Source organism: Ophidiomyces ophidiicola, assembly GCF_022830035.1.
Source record: "Ophidiomyces ophidiicola strain CBS 122913 chromosome Unknown scaffold_7, whole genome shotgun sequence".
In the NCBI taxonomy this organism is placed as follows: domain Eukaryota; kingdom Fungi; phylum Ascomycota; class Eurotiomycetes; order Onygenales; family Onygenaceae; genus Ophidiomyces; species Ophidiomyces ophidiicola.
In genome coordinates, this window is record NW_026054647.1 from 429,107 (window position 1) to 447,082 (window position 17,976).

The 17,976-nt window shown below is 45.0% G+C and overlaps 4 protein-coding genes across 4 annotated transcripts; 3 read left to right on the top strand and 1 right to left on the bottom strand.

Annotated features, from left to right (window-relative positions):
- Positions 1 to 3,619: 3,619 nt before the first annotated feature.
- Positions 3,620 to 4,877, bottom strand: LOZ57_002559 (uncharacterized protein; the record flags this gene model as incomplete). The annotated part of the gene is made up of 6 exons (XM_049251626.1): positions 3,620 to 3,877; positions 3,943 to 4,233; positions 4,282 to 4,341; positions 4,410 to 4,680; positions 4,724 to 4,782; positions 4,836 to 4,877. 6 exons carry the CDS (start codon positions 4,875 to 4,877, stop codon positions 3,620 to 3,622), a joined length of 981 nt encoding a protein of 326 aa, XP_049109431.1.
- Positions 4,878 to 6,499: 1,622 nt separating this feature from the next.
- LOZ57_002560 (uncharacterized protein) lies at positions 6,500 to 8,559 on the top strand (the record flags this gene model as incomplete). Its single annotated transcript, XM_049251627.1, has 5 exons — positions 6,500 to 6,543; positions 6,601 to 6,823; positions 7,033 to 7,272; positions 7,332 to 7,506; positions 7,568 to 8,559. The coding sequence occupies 5 exons, from the start codon at positions 6,500 to 6,502 to the stop codon at positions 8,557 to 8,559; spliced, it is 1,674 nt and encodes a 557-aa protein (XP_049109432.1).
- Positions 8,560 to 8,687: 128 nt separating this feature from the next.
- On the top strand, positions 8,688 to 11,055 carry LOZ57_002561 (uncharacterized protein; the record flags this gene model as incomplete). Its single annotated transcript, XM_049251628.1, has 4 exons — positions 8,688 to 10,091; positions 10,145 to 10,352; positions 10,407 to 10,705; positions 10,774 to 11,055. The coding sequence occupies 4 exons, from the start codon at positions 8,688 to 8,690 to the stop codon at positions 11,053 to 11,055; spliced, it is 2,193 nt and encodes a 730-aa protein (XP_049109433.1).
- Positions 11,056 to 12,180: 1,125 nt separating this feature from the next.
- On the top strand, positions 12,181 to 13,220 carry SDH2 (succinate dehydrogenase complex, subunit B; the record flags this gene model as incomplete). Its single annotated transcript, XM_049251629.1, has 3 exons — positions 12,181 to 12,598; positions 12,684 to 12,835; positions 12,897 to 13,220. The coding sequence occupies 3 exons, from the start codon at positions 12,181 to 12,183 to the stop codon at positions 13,218 to 13,220; spliced, it is 894 nt and encodes a 297-aa protein (XP_049109434.1).
- Positions 13,221 to 17,976: the final 4,756 nt, after the last annotated feature.

Sequence of the window (17,976 nt, forward strand, 5' to 3'; positions counted from 1 at the left end):
GGAGTGCTTTTGAAATAGATGTTAGAGACCTAACTAAAGCTGCTGACAACCTAAAAGGAGCCATTGAATGAAAAAGGGGCCGATGTTCCTCACCTTCGCAGGGGCTTTTCGTCACTGATATGGCAGAAATAAGGACTCAAGGGCCTTGGAGAAGGGTAGGAGCAATGGCAATTGGGGAGAATAGGGGGTCGGGGCCGGGAGGTGTTGCGATGAGGCAGCGGAGAGCTATGTTAGAGCACGTTGGATGTCGTGAAGAAGATGCAACGCAAGACGGCGTTTTCTGAGTAGGCAGAGCGGGAGTTTACACACACAAAGAACGGGTTGGTCAAAGAACACAGTACGAGGAAAAGGGAGTCAGCGAGATTATCATGGGTATTTAAAGCCGTTTAAGCTCAGCCAAGAGGGCTCGGTGATTGGGATTCTACTGGGGGCAAATTGGCGCTCCTTAGGCCAGCCAGCTCCAGTTAGGTAACAACGAGATAGTTAGTGAGTTTGTTAGCTGCGGCCGTGCAATGAGGCGCCGACAGGGCCCCGGGAGTTGCCTCTGTGGACATACTAATACAGACTTTGACCGGGCTCCATTAGTAATTTGGCCGCCGCTGAGCCTTCCAGTCGGCCGGGGTGGTGAGGTATCATAATCCTCCCCCGGGTCTCCCGAAGTACCGACGCTAACAACGTACACCGCGGAGTACCTCTTCGGTACATGTTGAAACTTTGCGGTACCTCCATGGCAAACTTCACGGGTCACGCGAGGCAATTTTGGCGAGTATCCATGTGGATGAAGGCTTGCGGTTGGGACAGGTGGCACTTCTTCTGGCCACCAGACCGCCGACCCCGGCGGGTCGTGGCCGAGGAAACCTCCGCACTCAACGCTACGCAAGCCGTCGAGTGCTTTGCGTGTTTGCGTTGGCCGCCAATATGTGAGGCAGCTGAAACGGGTATCACTCGAAACCGTTGCCCTCGAGATGATCAGCACTGCGCCCTTACGAGTATAGCTGCGTGCATATGTCGTGGAAGGGTTTTTGCTTAACTGTGCTAAGGGCGGCCCCAAAGCTGTAGGTGTCCTCCTTCCACCATAAAGTTAAGGATCGGTCTGTGGCTGTTCTTGAGAGTTGAGTGCTGATGAGTGCTTTAAGATATTGTTGCTAGGTTGTGAAACTCGACACTGTCACTGCTCAAGGCCGCCGTCGCTGGAAACACCGCTCTTTGGGCCATACATGACAGAAGTGGCTTTCATGCAGCCATGCCAGGCGTCGACTTAGTGGTCTCAGTCAAGGGCCCTAGAAGTGTCGTTTGTTGGCTCCGCATCGAGCCTTGCTCTGCTGCTGTGCAACTGCACCCAATGGCGATCCCCAGTGGTGAAGAGTGTATGCATATGGAAGGCGCATACGGAGTACCAGGTCTGGTATGTCGCTGTGGACTTTCAGCTTGCGATCTCTCTCGGTATAACCGCAGTTGGGAAAGCTGAGGAACCTTCCTGCTCTTTTGGGGTAACAGGTTTGGCACTCTGCCTGCAGCACATGCTATGCCATAGTGAGGGTGTTTTTAACTTGCTGCATAGCTACAATGGCTGGGGGCGACAACACTAATTACCAGTATACTCCAACCAGGTTGCAGTGAGCCTTGCAGCCATTCTAAGCCTTTATTCTACAAAGGCTCTGGCAAGGCATGGCAGATTTCTATGGCGTGTTTTGGATAACTAGCATTGGAGACATATTGATTCACAGGTTGTATCTATTGAAATTGCATGGTTTTGGTAAGTTTATCACCAGGACAGTATTGCCGAGTCCACTCGTTTCACAACACTTTTCCAACCAAGGATGATGCTTCAAGCCGTTGGAAGCTGTGTGGAATTTTCATTCCTCATGATCGCCATGACAAGTACTCTTGGTCTTTCCAGCTGTACCGCTGCTTCGAAATCCAGCTTGACACCACCTACAAACAGGTATTTTGAAGCATCAATATCTGCTTACAACTCTAACAAGTGAGATTATCCCTTAGCATATGCGTTAACCATTATCCAATCTGACTCATGTTCTGTTTCCTTACCGCCAGAGCTCTCAACCAGCACAAATACGCCTCTCAGGATTCTCCACTTTCATTTGGCTTCAATCTACTCGATTCATATACTTGAAGCAGGTGCAAAAAAATGTAGGTTTTTACCCGGATACTAATACAAACCTCTCTGAACAACAGAGATATCTTTCAGAGTCAATATTTCCCAGATCACTGTCAGTTCTGTTTGAGTTCTTGAGACTTTGTAGAGGCACAGCATCGCCATACACTCAATCACTAAAAGGAAATTTGTTGAGTGCCCACAATATATGGACGGTGTGGTTATATATAAATGGTGGCTTAAATTGGGTCTTGGGAAATGTATGAGATCCATTCAAGAGGAAAAATTTCTTGTAATCTTTGAAAAATTACATTCAATTTGCAAGAATCTGTTTTAAATTGATCAGAACACCCATGGCCCTTTCATTGGTTAGCTGAGGAGATAGTATTCCTTGTCTAAAGATGTAGCTAACTCCTTGTTCTCAGGCCATTAGTTTCTCAAATTGGATTGATAGGTCATCCTCAAGAGAGTTGCCCATTAAGTCAGGAGGCGGGATATTCCCATCAGGCAACTAGGCATTTCTGCGACTAGTTCGCTTTTCTTTTAGAACAACTCCTGCCGCACAACTTCTGGACGATTCCATGATCGTATTTACACATAGCAATCTCCATTACGATAATAGTTACTGGCTAGTAACTTATTAAGATTGAACTGGGAGCCGAGTGAATGCCTTTTTTACTACTCTTCGCCCCCCAAAAAATGGGCTACAGAATATCTATCTAAGTCTCTACGGAGAACAGCCCCACAAGTTCACTGAGCAGACTTTAGTGAAATTTTATGGATTCTATTGGCTAAAGTAGGAAGAAGTTTGAACTGTGCATCCACAAAAACCTGCCGATTAATACGGCCTTTGGATATACTATGGTTATCTGCTACGCCTCATAATGTAGCTCTCTATGTCTTCAGTCAAACTAATATCCTCATCATCCAGCTTATCTGTACCGTGGGGTGAACATTACCAACAGCTACAGTTGTACTGCCTTTTCTGTATCATCGTGTTTACTCCCGGAACTGGACGTATGGGAACAGAGCGTCGAAATCCAACAAAACCATTTTGGGAAGCTGGCGGCTTAGTTTATCGCTCGATAAGGCGAATACTAATTTCTGCGGTACAATTTCTTAGAAAAAGGTCACTATTCTACCCTTAGAAGCTATGTCAGCCTTTTCAACTGCTGTAACTATACGAAATACTACTTTAGATCATCCCTGAGGCCCTGGCAACTGTCATAATAATTATCAGATGGCTTAGCCATTCGACTAAAAAGGTGGCCACCTTGAATTCACAAGGTTCAGTAACATAGTCTGTTCAGTTCAACAATAATGTAATTGTGATAAAAGGGGTAACTAGGCGGATCCTATGTAACTAACGAACTAGTTACATAACTGACTAAAACGGTCACATGGCACAATGTGGAAACCTTGTCGTCTCGTAGCCTTTATGTACCTAGTTAAGTACTAGGCAGGCTACTCTGTACATATTCCCTACTACTCTGCGGAATATGCTCAACCCGATTTATTAAAATTCGTCAAAGCTTCCAATCGCTGTTCGAGACTTTGTTGACTCGTCGTTGATACTGGGACCGGCAACTCATTTGCGAGTCTCATGCTCATTATTTCCTGCATAATGCTATCGAACCTGTTTTTTACCACATTGAATTTTGGATCAGAATAGGAGAACTTGCATATGGTTCGATGGTCTCCGTCAAGCTGTCGACAACGCTCTCTTCTCAGCCCCAAACGCACCGTCCCCTCAGGGGCGACCTGGAGATGATTTCAGCTACGTGAATTCCTTACGACTTATCCTCGCACTGTTTTGGCTAACTTACCATAACCCCATTCACAGGCTTTCCTTCAAAGAAGGTCGTGATCTCGAATCGATCCACCAGTTCGGCGAAGTTGACAGACAATTCCAACAACGGATCGGACCAGCGCTTTAAATCTCTGGTGGCTCTGGAAGCCGCCACTCCAAAAACCGTGCCAATTTTCCCCAGATAAGTTGCCCAAACCGCCGAGTCAGTGCCCTGGTGAGGAGTTCCAAAGAAGACAATTGAGTATGTAGAGTCGAGGATCGTACTGTATAATGACTCGCGCAGGTGGGCGTAGCACAATGCCTTTGCCTGATTAGCCTACTTAGTAAGGCATGAATGAGCACATTAAGTACTTACAGCTTTGATCACAATTCCACCAAGAGAATGCCCAACAAAGATTATGGGGCGATGCTGCGCCTGCCCATGAAAAATAAATGATTAGAGTGAAAGAGAGAACTTTCCTACGAAAGCGGGGTGGATCATACCTCGCCCCCTCGCTTGTCGTCAAGGTCATTCAGCAGCTCCTCTGCAAAAGTGAATGTACGCCCCCTCGCAGCGCTTGCGGATGGATTGACAAATACTTTGGCGTCATAACCAAAAGTCAAGATTCTAGCACTCTCTTTGAAAATATTGGACTGTGGCAGAAGGTCGCGAAGCCACAGGCAGTTTGAGTTGGGATCTATCCAAGTCGAATAAGAATCCCCGCCCAGACCGTGGACTGCCACAACACTATCAATCAAACATAGTTCTTTTAGCCTGTCAATGTCAAACGGTGCTGTTGAGAACTTTGAGAACTCACTCTACTTTGGGTGAAGCATTTTCGGGTTCAAACAGAACATGAAGACCAAGTGTGTACCCCTATACCCCGTCAGTGAGACATGCTGCAAACCTTCATGAACGTACGAGAATACCTGTTGGGACACCTCTATAGGTTGGCCCGTAGCCTGTGCCATTTAATCTGGGAAATGTCGTTGGCGGAAAGTCTTTGTTTATGATTATGATGATAATGATGCTGAAGAATTTGAATCACCTTCCTCTATGACAAACACTTTGAGTGCCGGATGAGCAGCTATATACTCGAATCGCTGTTGGTGCACTCTCTTATGGTGAATTGTGACCCAACCCTCCAGCATCAGAGCCTGACAAGGCGCGTTACCACACCATTAATTGTCGCCACCCTCCTTTGCTGAAATGAAGGGTGTGGTCTGTATTTTTACCTCCACCACCCGATCATGCGATGACAGTCAAGTTTTCTTAATTCTTCGAAGATATAGTTACATTTCTCTTTCACCGGAGCTATGTATTGAACAGACTATATACATGGTGGTCGTCCTTTTACCCGACTGCCACATGAGTCGAATATTATGGTTTTATAAGCCCAGAGAAGAAAGCGCGCATGGATTACCTGAGCCCCTCTGGCATGCTATTTTACGAGGATTGTCCCCAGACGAAACGGACATGTACGAAACTCTGTTATGCCTCTGTTACCGAGGAGGGTCCGTGTGTTCAATGTCAAACGGCTGGGATTGTGATGTAAATACTAGTACGAAGAGCTTTGAGTCGTTGACCTACAATACCCGCGACCGTGTAACTTGATGACAACGCTCTACAAAGGAAACAAGGCCACAAGTGTCATTAGATTTTTATATTTCTTGATGCCTCTTCGAAGAGGACTGATTTTGTTTGCCTGGCTGTGGATAAAATAGCAGTCCTGTATTGGGCTTGGCACTATCCATCATATCGCTACATGCCAGTTACTTTCATGGAAATCTTTATGTTCCATTTGGCTTGAGAACCCAATATTCGGCTGATTTAGGTGTCGATTTTGTTCTGGGCTACTCTGCTCCGTATATTTCGAAGCTTAGTTCTCCTAGCAGGTCAACCTGTATAATGACTTTTTGGCTTCCAATTCTCCTTTCTTGAAATGCTCAAGAAATTTTCCTTCAAACAACACTCTTTTATCACGGTCTACTGCTTTTGGATACGTCGCCGGTTAACTCAACCATACTGTCCCATCTCAATAATAATAATTAAAAGGTGGAAACCCCAAGTATCCAAATCTGCAGCTCGTATTTTATTGGCATTTTCTCTGCCTGGCTACACAATGTGTTAGTACCCAACCCGAACAATCCGAGTATATTCTACTGTCATAGAAGGCTCAGCGAGAAGCATTGTACATACTCCCTCCATCTTACCTCTGCAAAGGGGCGATCATTCTCGCATTCTCCCCCTTTACAAATGGGCAAACAGAGTTGTGCGGGTAAGGACGCGGAACTGCCTAAGGTGGCTTGCTGCGGCGGGAACAGTGATCACTGCTATGACTGTGAATGTCTACTCCGTACTTCCCCACAGAAGCAACAATTGATTAATGGTAGATAATCCTATCTTGCTCGGTTAGTGTTACTTTACTTTCAGTGTCTGCTGCATATATATCTGAAGCATTTTCGAAATTTATATGCAACCCCAACCTGAGACTTGACTTTACTGCATTTGAGAGTTGGCCTTTGAGCCTCGCAGAAAACTGCTGACCTACTGTGTGTGTGTGTGGACAATAGAACGCAAACTATAAAACATTATGAGAAATTCCGCCGTAGGGTCCGAGAAAACATACACGATAGAGTAAGGCAGACAAAACCTGATACTATAAATTTCTATATCATTAATGCTTCTTGACAGAATATTCGCGGTTCATGGCTTCGGACAGGATGTGAACGACTCTTGGAGGCACCCGAGCTCTCACAAGCTATGGTTAGAAGACTTCCTTCCACGCTCTCCAATGATGAGCACTGCGAAAATCTGGCCCTATTCCATGCAGAACTTTACTCAATTCTCGGACATAAGAATTTTCACACTTGCCGAACAGCTTTTAAACGATTTATCAGATGATAGGGAAACAAAGGTAAGGTTGATTTAAATACCCTTTGTTATTGGTATTTTTAGGCTAATATTCCATCAGAACAGACAATGCCCCATTGTATTTATTGGTCATTCTCTGGGGGGTATTGTTATCAAAACCGTCAGTCACCGACTTCATTTCCTATTGACTGTGTACTGATCACTCGTGCGTCATAACAGGCTCTTATTTATGCCCATTCTTGACCAACTCAGTTTAAAAATATTCTTGATTCTACGAAAGCCGTTCTTTTCTTTTCGACCCCGCATCAAGGTTCCACTCGTGCCGACTGGGAGGTCCATCTTCAAAATCTTGGAAATATCTGGAATTTAGAGTCAAGTCCATTGAATGAGCTTAAATTGTGGTCATACAGTTTGGCTGAAAAGACGATGGCCTTTAGTGAAATTGCGCCAGAGCTTGATATCACTACGTTTTTTGGGACGTTGGGGAAGAGAGTAGGTGCTATATCTGAATAATATGCTCCTCAAATAACTGACACGAGCATGTTTTAAAGGTTGTCGATGAAGGTTCCGCTCGTCTTGGACTGCGGAATGAACGTGTGGTGGCGCTTCATACTACTGACGAGGATATTTGCAGATTCGCAGATGAGCAAGACTCGAATTACATACGTGTTTTGCGCAGACTGGAAGCAGTAGTGGGGGATATTTGTAGGCAACCATCACTGGAACGTAAGTTGGATCTCCTACCTGAAAGGAATTGTTACATTTGTGTCCTCTTAGTTTTTGTTAGATACCATAAGGATGGCGAATTCCCTTTTCGAGTTGGTCATGATTAAACTGACCTACACAGACATGCCCACAGAAGTGCCCGCTGAGTTCACAACGTGCATGGACTCTCTGCGCCTCCAGAGTTCCGAAGTTCAGACGGTCAATATTGAGAGCCCTGAGTTGGCAACTTACAAATGGATAAAAAACCATAATGAATTCAAGGCCTGGAAACAAGGTGCATCCGGGCTTCTCATTGTTTCCGGACAGCTTGGGTGCAACACAACTGTGCTGGCAAAATACATGGAGGCTGAGTTGCAAGACACTGTATCATTCTTCAATGATCAAATAGGGCACCACGTTGAGCCACGGATGGTCTGCGCTCTGGTATTTTCCATCCTTAATAAAAAAGGGCTACGCAGCCTCCAGTTTCAAGTGCTGGAAGAATACTGGAAGCTCAGGAAATGTAACGGGGCAGGGGCGAAATGGCCTCCCAAAGTCCATAGAAAACTGTTACTTTCATTTCGGGTCGTGCCCTGCATACTTATCCCTGACGCTTTAGACAAGGCAAGTGACATCAATGAGATAGCTGGCCTACTAGAAGACATGCTATCGCCCAAAAACCCTGGAGGCAGAAATCTCAAGCTACTTTGTACTGTGAAATCTACTGGTACTCTGCAATTGGCACTCCCAAACCACCCCCACATTTCCCTGGATTGTATGAGCAACGCTGGAAAGGGCATACTGCAATGGGTTTTGTTTACAAAACGAGCCCTATTGGTAGCAGAATTTCGAGCGGTCGTTGATATGGATACAGTTCTAAAAGAAGAATTACTATCAGACACAAACAAATTTGAGAAACAAGTCGTACACAATTGCCAGGGTTTCATTGAAATCCGAAATGGCGAGATTCAGCTAGTACATGGCCATGCCACGCGGGATTATTTGCTTGGTAACTTACAGCTCTGGTGGTCCGAAGATGACGTGGATACACTTGAAGTATCATCCCACTCATAAATTGCGCAGAGGTGCCTTGATTATTTACTATCCGATAAGAAGGATTTCCAGAAATATGCTATTCAGTTTTGGACTGCACATCTGAATAAAGCGCCTTGTAAAGTCACCAACTCATCACTCCAAAGATTATGAGCCTTCAAATTCAAAATTCCTCGTTAATTATCAAGTTATCAAGAACCGAGCGTGGCCTTCAATATTCGGAGGCAGTTAACCTGCTTCATATTGCTAGTGAACTGGGACATGAACAGGTTGTAAGAAGCCTAGTTGGAACTCTAGGTGAAATAAACGCGAAAGATAATAGTGGGCGGACAGCACTGCTGCTAGCCACCATGCATCGACATTCGACAGTAATAGCTGTATTGCTACGCCAAGAAGGTATCGACATAAACGCTGAAGATTATGAGGGCTGGACTCCGATCTCGTATGCCACGAAGTATGGGTATGAGGATATATGCAAACTTCTGGTGGAATTCACCAGCAAGACAGCTACAAAACTTGATATTAATAAGAGGACTTTTGGGCTGACCCCTCTCTATATTGCGGCTCAGGAGAACCATGTTGCCATTGCACAGCTGCTCTACAATCATGGGCAAGCAAGGGAAAACCCAGTAAATGGTGTTGACCCGTCACTTCTCCACCAAGCGGCAAGGGAAGGAAGCGAAGAAGCGATAAAAATCTTCCTTGAAATTAATAGCAGTTGCATTAATGAACCCGATGAGAAGGGAAGGACAGCTCTTTACTTTGCAGCCCAGGAAAATCATAGCGCAGTGGTGTCTATTTTTACTTCCCGAGCAAAGTGTTATAGCCCAGGAGGGTCCCTTTTCACTACCCAACTGGAGAATCCAGATGGAAGGACGCTTTTGCATCATGCTGCAGAAGCAGGAAGTGTAACTGCTGTCGAGATCTTGATTGGTGTGGGGGCAGATAAAGATGCGGTTGACAACAATGGAAGAACGCCTTTACATCAAGCTGTGTCTGGCACTGTTCATGATGTAAAGGTGCTGCTGAGCAATGGAGCACTCATGGAAATGAGGGACAATGAAGGGAATACACCTCTGCATTTGGCTGTGCACCGTGGCGATGCTGCAGTAGACATTGTGACACAACTGATTAAGGCTGGGGCAGATCTCACCACCCGAAATAACAATCACGAAACTCTTTTACATTCTATTGCAAGTAATGGAAAATCGGAGCAGTTGGCCCGTTTTTTACTAGGACAGGGCAAGCTGGGGATAGATGCAAAGAATCTGGATGGCAAGACAGCTTTGCACCTGGCTGTTCAAAACAACAACATCAGTTCGGTTTATTTGTTAATTTTTAGAGGTGCAGATATCAATGCAAAAGACAACAAAAACCATACCTCTCTGTTCATAGCTGAACAATCTCCAAGAGCAGAGGATATATGCAGGCTACTTATAGTTGAAGGAGCCACAAAATATTATCAGGGCCCAATGCCTTTGTGCTTGTTGAGGAATAATAAAACTTCTGAGATTATTCCAGCACTAAATATTGACACATTTCCACAGCTACTAGTGAGTTTCCACTTCTTTGAGCGATGTATACTCACAGTACTTATTACAATTAGAATGAACCTGACCACAACACTCATTTATATGTTTATGCTATCTTAAAAAGTATGCGGCTCTTCTTAAAGCTAGACCGACAAACTGTACATAAGAAGACAAGGAAAGCGATCAAAACTGTTAGAAAGGTCATATCTAAGTGGCTTTTAAATCTAAATGATATTCCAGGCCTTGTCAAACTCACACAGCACGACATATTCATCCTTTGTGGTGAGTTAATGCTCCCCTAAGAAAGGGAAAAGAAATCAGGTTGACGCTGAGTAGATAACAGTTCATCTATGAGCCCTCTAAGGGAATTGCTCCAACAAACACTCCGGCGGATGGTTGAATTTGCAATGGTGTTGAATGAAAAAGGAGTAGCTCTACATTTTCTCAACAACAACAACAATAAGCAAGCCATTCAACTGACAAAGGAAAGCATTGATGCGGCTTTAACAAGCATCAAATTCTCCGGTGGCACAGAACTAGGCACACAGTTGGAGAAACAAATTTTAGACAAGATCTTTCATCAAGAGGGGAAATTGCAAAACCCCCTGATTGTTATGATCATAACTGATGGAGAGGTAAGGATGTTTGAAGCTACGTATACAATGTTTGACAGAAATGCTGACTATACGATTTTCCGGGCCAGCCATCCGAGGATAAAGAAATTTTGAAAAACAAAATTCTTCACTGCAAGAAGAGAGGATATAGAAATGGCGCAATAAAATTTCTGATATCCCAGATAGGATGCTCAGATAGTGCGACTACATATCTGAAAAATCTGAAATCAGATGACAGCTTGAAGGACATGGTATTTATTCAATCTGACAAGAGTCTGGATGATCTGAAAGAAATGGCCAAGGATTCCAAGACAGGAAGAACTGAAGACCAAGAATACACCACCCTCTCCTTTATACTACATACAAGCTAACTCTTTCATTACAGTTAATGAAATTATTCTCAGCTGCTCTTACCAAGGAAAAGCCAAGAGAGTGGTGCATGTTGGATTAGAGTACAATCCAAAGTGGTTTCAGTGCTCTGGGTGAGTGGGCTGAAGTGAACTATGCTATTCTTGTTACAACATCAGTACAGAGTAATTGGAGGTTATCGGCAGATGAGAAGTGACGAGTGTGGGGGAGTTGAAATCCGTTACTTGGAATTGAGAATAAGAAGTTGATTGAAAATGTGAACTTTGTTAATCTCAGTATTCAATACACTTTATCGGAGTAACTAGAAGGATGCAGTGATTGATGGCATCACAGAAATGTCTGTAGATGTACTGTTCTTCTTTGCGGTGTAGAAAGGAGTTATTTGTTTCTTGGATTTCTGACACTTAAAAATATTGGGTCCATTATTGTTTGTTGTCTTTGTTCTGTGGTCGCATGATAAATAGCATTTGTTTTATCAGCGCAATTCTCCTTTTCATTGCCGCACGAGAAGCTCAGCAAAATTCTTTAAGGCTCATGCTCCTGGCCCTACAGATGTGTAGACACAGTTAGACAGAGAATCTAAGCATTTTAAGCACTTCTGCCTTTGTTCCATTTTATTTCCTTCCAAGCCATCAGCTTAGATCAGATGGTAGAGAAGTGGGGAATAAGATAGCCTAGCCTAGTTGTTGTTGTACTCCGTACTAAAAGAGAATTGAGTGGTCGTCTTCAAGTGCACACATCCAGCACATCCAATCTATCGATATCTTTCGGATCTTTTGTATGGCAAATTCGCGTGTTGACTATTTCTGGCCGCCGAACCTAAAATTCTCTCGTGGAGTAGAGCCTGATGACATAAGCGACCGGTCAGTTCAGCCGTGTAATCACTGCGCCCTGATTGGACAAGATGGCTGACATAACCGGCTTCGCCCGAGCTTCCCTCCCGAGGTCTTGACTTCCAACGTCAAAACTGGAGTTGAATACCAGCTTGCAAGTCGTGCGCGCTTCTCGGGTTGATCGCAGGTGCTGTGCATTGCTGCCTTTCCGCGCCGATCGCAAAAAAAATCGCGACCCATCTCACGTTTTGACTCCTCTGAGGGTGACGAGGAAAAGTTTTTACATATTTCGCAATGGCCTCCTTACGCTCCACGTCGTCTATCTTCCGCGCCGCCCGGCCTCTTTTTCGCCCTGCAGCCTTCTCTCGCACATATGCCACTGTCGAATCCCAAACCCCAGGCCCCGTAGCGGGTAAGGATGCTACTGCACCCGCGTCCACATCTTCTACAATGAAGGAGCCGGCTCCATCACAAGCAGCCAAAATCAAGACCTTCAAGATTTACCGATGGGACCCCGACCAGCCTACTGAAAAGCCACGAATGCAAACATACACAATTGACTTAAATAAGACGGGGCCAATGATGCTTGATGCGTTGATTAGAATCAAGAATGAAGTGGATCCGACATTGACTTTCAGAAGAAGTTGTAGAGAGGGTATCTGTGGCAGCTGCGCAATGAACATTGATGGAGTGAATACATTGGCTTGCTTGTGTAAGACCTTTTCTGCACCCTCTCTTGCCATTTCAGCTATTATGGCCTCGGGCTAAATATTCTTACTTATGCCCACAAAATTTAGGTCGCATTCCCACTGATACAACCAAAGAAAGTCGGATCTACCCATTGCCTCATACCTACGTCGTCAAAGATCTTGTCCCCGATTTGACTCATTTTTATAAGCAGTATAAGTCTATCAAACCTTATCTACAGCGTGAAACCAAGCCTGATGATGTATGTATTCACATGTGAAAGTGCCTTGTTTGGATGGATGCTAAACATACCGATACAATAGGGCAGGGAAATCAGACAATCTCCGGCTGACCGTAAGAAGCTTGACGGTCTCTATGAATGTATTCTTTGCGCATGCTGCTCGACGTCTTGCCCGTCATACTGGTGGAATAGCGAAGAATACCTTGGCCCCGCTATTCTACTTCAGTCCTACCGATGGCTGGTTGATTCCAGAGATGAGAAGACTGCCGAACGTCGCGCCGCGCTTGACAACAGCATGAGCGTGTATCGGTGCCACACTATTATGAACTGCACGAGAACTTGCCCCAAGGGTTTGAACCCAGGCAAAGCTATTGCCGAAATCAAGAAGCAGCTTGCCTTCGCATGATTTGAAGGATGTTGAATATATGGGTATTATCTTCCAGTAACGTTTTTCTATCGTATTGTGTGTAAAGCCTGCGTTCGATGTACCCTGGGTTTTCTTTTCTATTTTCGATATGTTTTTGGTACATACAAATACCGCGAGAAAACATCGGGGGCTTATCGCATCGCCTAAGATTCAGCGGAAGATCTTGCATCTTGGGTCTGGGGATGGATGCTCGGAGAAACAAATTTGCTTCGTTTTCTATTCTACCCCCTGTACATATATGTCGATTTTGCAAGGTGGAATAGAGGAAATAAAATGTTCATTTCCCATTCAGCATTGGTTTGTGGTTTCGCCGCGCTCAAAATGGAGATAGGACCCAGAGAGCCGCTTAAACAATGGAAGTGTGAACCATAATGGATTGTTTTGAAATTTGATTGCCACCAATCATCAGACGAAACAAAAAAGATGGAGTACATAACTCTGTGGGGTGATTTGGAGAAAAGTTTCTAGTCCAGATTAATAAGTTGCTGCCCCTCAGATGGACCGATTCCCCGCTCCGCATCTCTAAATACCAGTGTGTGCTTGACATATTATTCAACTCCACAAGGATCACCACAAGGCGCATGTTACCTGTCAAAGAAAACAAAGCTACTACTCCGTACTGTGTAGTTATTAACATCACCTGGAACATAATTCCAGCCTCAATGGACGCCCCTCTAAGACGATTGAGACAGCTTCTCTTCGGGTTTTACCTTGATCAATGCCGACCTCCTACAGTCGCCGAATTAGCATCAGAATCTGGCCACTCCGTCTCTGAGACCAAGGACCTCTTGAAGCAGCTAGAAAATTCGCACCACATCGTCCTTTATGATGAAGAGCTCTGCACACTCACACCTATTGCCATGGCACACCCGTTTTCTCATCTGGAAGTCATATATGTAGACCCCGGTGTTTGTCGGATGTTTCCCCTACCTACTGTTTACTCAAATGTATACTTTAATCGGGTTCCGATATATAGTAGCTAATGTGTCTTGAGAAAGGCCGACGCCTTTTATTGTAGTAGGTTTTCCCTAAATATACGAGTTGGATATCTCATCCGTTTGCCTCTGTATATATATACGTTTTGATCCCAATTTATCCGGTGTGATTCAGACTCAAGGAGAGCGATCATGGTGGGCAAATCGCGCCTGGTGCGCCTTCGGTCTTGCCTCGATGCTTGCGCCTGGAGACGTAAGTGTTACCGTCCGCTCCGGATCCATTGCAGAGACCCTGGTTTTTCAGATCGCGGGAGGCGAGATTAGTTGCAATGGATCTGTGCAAAAAGCGAAGGATTGCTTTGTTCATTTTTCGATCCCGCCATCGAAATGGTGGGACAATGTAAGACTGGCGTGCAGCACAATTCAAATCTTTGCGACAGAATCTGAAGCAAAAGAGTGGCCCGGAAAGTAAGTATGGGTTTTTGGAGGGAGGGTATATGGACCTTTGGACTTTGTGGCGGCTCTCGAAGGGAAGTGAAAACGCAGGATCTAAAAGCATTAGCGGCCACACATTGTGTCATTTTCTAACTTGTGGTGATACTAGGCATGGTACCACGATAAGCACAGGTATGAATATACACGCAAAACCCCCGACGAAGTCTTTGAGCTTTTTGAGGAATTGGGAATGAGTTCCTCGTACTGGAAATCATGAGGCAGAAATTTGTTGATTTTCGAGAAAGCGGGGTACGAGACCCCATCTTTTGATGGTGAATTCTGATATCGGGCGGCGGCGCCTCCCGACAACGAAACATTGCTCTGCTTCATAGTGGACATCGACGTCGAAGACCCTTCTTATACTTTGTAGGCCATATCACCTTCCAGACGCCAAGGAATAATCTGACGTTGTCGTTTATTTGTCTTGTTTGCAGTAACTACTCCGTAGTTAGTTAGTTAAATATGGGCTTAGTCAGCCAGGGCTTGTTAGTATTGGGCATTACTATTGGCGGGGAAAGGAAGTGACCCACTAGTTTATCCACAGAGTCAAAATGGGCATGAAGCTGTTTGGGTGTCATACGCAGTACTCCGTAGGCGACTCAAGGCTCGGCGTAGTATGTAGCGAGTCGAGCATGAGCATGTCTCGGATTCATTTTATAGAGTGTGATCTGGGAATAATCGTCGTACTCTGCCTCTACCATTTGCTATGTTTGTATTATTAGTCCTTAATTCTGATTGGCTGCATGTGGCATGGCGGGACTAGCCGCTTGCTTAAACTAAAATAGTACATACATAGGGACTTCATTCGCTGTACTCCGTACTCCTTACTCCTAGATCCCTTTCTAATGAACACCAGAGGAATCAGGTTTTCCCGCTTGTGGCCCATAGCGTCACAACATCGACAACCTATTTGCGAGAGACTTTCTCACAGTAGAGGAGAGGCTGGAGAGGCTCCTTTCCAGACAGGAAATGGAGGTTAAAAGGAAGGTGGCACCAAGCGAGAGGTCGTGAAAACCGGATTTGTTTCCATCATTGTTTTGATCCCTGCTGCTGCCATGATGGTAATATGCTTCATAGTCTGAATGGAACGGGGGTACAGAACCAGCTATGTCCTTGTTCGTGGTGGGTTCCCTGTCGCGGCATGTCAGCGGTGAACAGCATGAGTAGTGCTTGAACTAGGCCAGAAGGTCCAAACGATGATCATCATTTTCGCCGAGTGGCTAGTTAGCACTTGAAAATGATACTCTATGCTCAATTGCAACATAATGGGCTGGTCTGAGATTCTTTGGGAAGAATGAAGAATGAACCGTTAATACCAGTTGCCGGGGCCCTTCTGCTACCTAGGTTTATCGATTACAGGAAAAATATGTGAGCATTAAAGACATTTCAGAGATAAACTCGTGTAGAAATATGACTGGAATATCCTAAATGAGTTGGGCAAATCCCATTAAATATAACGGGATGAGCTGTCATAACTTGGACCCAAGCCGTCGGACATCTTCCAGGAGCTAGTATCAAAAGCATCTGTTGGTTTGTACAGAAAGTGCAGGCTTGTCGGAGTATTAGTATTATTCGCACAGTACGGAGTATAGTTATTAAGTGTGCGGTTCGCGAGCCCCCATTGTCCAAGAAGTCTTCTAACTTCAGGATTCTATTCTCTCATTCGCGACGCTTTTTTTCCGGTTAACTACAGCACGGAGCGCTCTGAACGCCATAAGCAAGCCTTTGGGCAGGGCCAGCCGGGAGGCTGGGACCAAAAATTTAACATAATCACAGAGCTAACTGCCCAGCCTTCTCAAAACACTCGGCTGATTGTGGGTGTATGGAATAGTTACCGCTCTTTTGGAATCTGACCTCATGGCATGTATGTATGACTACTCCGTATGGAGTACAGTACGTCCAACATCGTATGCCAAAATATTGATCGGCTTTTCCAGCGGTTCATTACCATCCCTCAAGAAAGCCAAAATCCCACCTGTGTTTCTCTTGTTCAAGCAACGTCGGAGTTGCTTGCTTATTGCCGCACCGGTCTCCACTCCCAGCTTCACATCCTTGAGAATCAAATGCGTGGCAGCCCGGAATTTTATCACCCGATTCCGTGAAGATTTCTCGTGCATATCCGTTATTTAGAATGATCTCCCAACACTTGTCAATTGAAATCCGGAGACCATTGGAGATGGGAGCGCCGTGGCTGTGGCTCAATGGCTTTTACTAGGCCCTCAGGAAGACCGCTCTTTAACTAATGACTTCTGCTGAGAGTCAATATGATCGCTACCCCAGCAGGTAAGTTAACACCTTGAATGCTTGGCGTACGAAAAATTTCCAGGGGTGCTTCTCTGGAAGCTAACACCTACTGTTGAACTCAAGTATACTCCGTAACTGTGTACTGACCAAGGATAAGAATGTCTAAGTACCTGGGTAGTGAGATCGGCATTATGTCTACATATTATCTCTCTTAGCTTTTCCATGCTGGCTGTGCAGCCCAGTATTGTTGAACCATGAAGAACCCCCGTGACGTTAATTTCATCAGTGCTCGCTTTCCTTAGCATTAGGGCTGCGAGGGATACCTTAAATCTCGCTCCCTGAGGGTAATGACGCGATTACCTTGGTATTGCACTGGGTTAGGGCTCACCGTTAATATAACCAAGGAAATTCAAGATTACCATTTCTGTAAGGCCACCATAAAGTGCCCAGGCTTTCCCTTTGGCGATGAAGTGCGAGGTACCAAAGAATTCGAACGATCCAAACCTTTGTAGATCTAGGAAAATAATGACCTCTTGCATAGACAATCTTTTGTTGTAATTCTGGGATGAACGTAATCTAGGACGTTTTAGTGACAATCCCGAGTAGTCTGCTCAACAAGCCACTATACCACTGAGTATGCTGCCTCATAAGAAATAGGCCAAACTGCGAGTTAATATTGGCGAAGCGATGGAGTGTAGAGAATGGGATATCCGGTGGAGATGAGCTTATCTTAAACTTAACAGGAAGGCGATTGTTTAAAATCATAGTCGGCAAGAAACACGGGATAGTATAATCTGGTAAAATAGCAGAGGCTTGGGTAGGCTGATGTTACGCTTGACCGCATACCATTGTTTAAGCGTGGCATGCTAGGACTAGTAGTTTAGTTCTCAAGCAGGACTTCAAGTGCAACTCTATGGCAACGTATGTGAGTCTCACTTTGACACTTCTTATCTAGGGGAACCCACTTTGTAGATTCCCGGCATTTTCGTCTCTGGGAAGCGGTGCCCCGCGAAATACCCTGTATAGCGGAGTATTTGTTTCCGCCACTTGACCATTCTGTT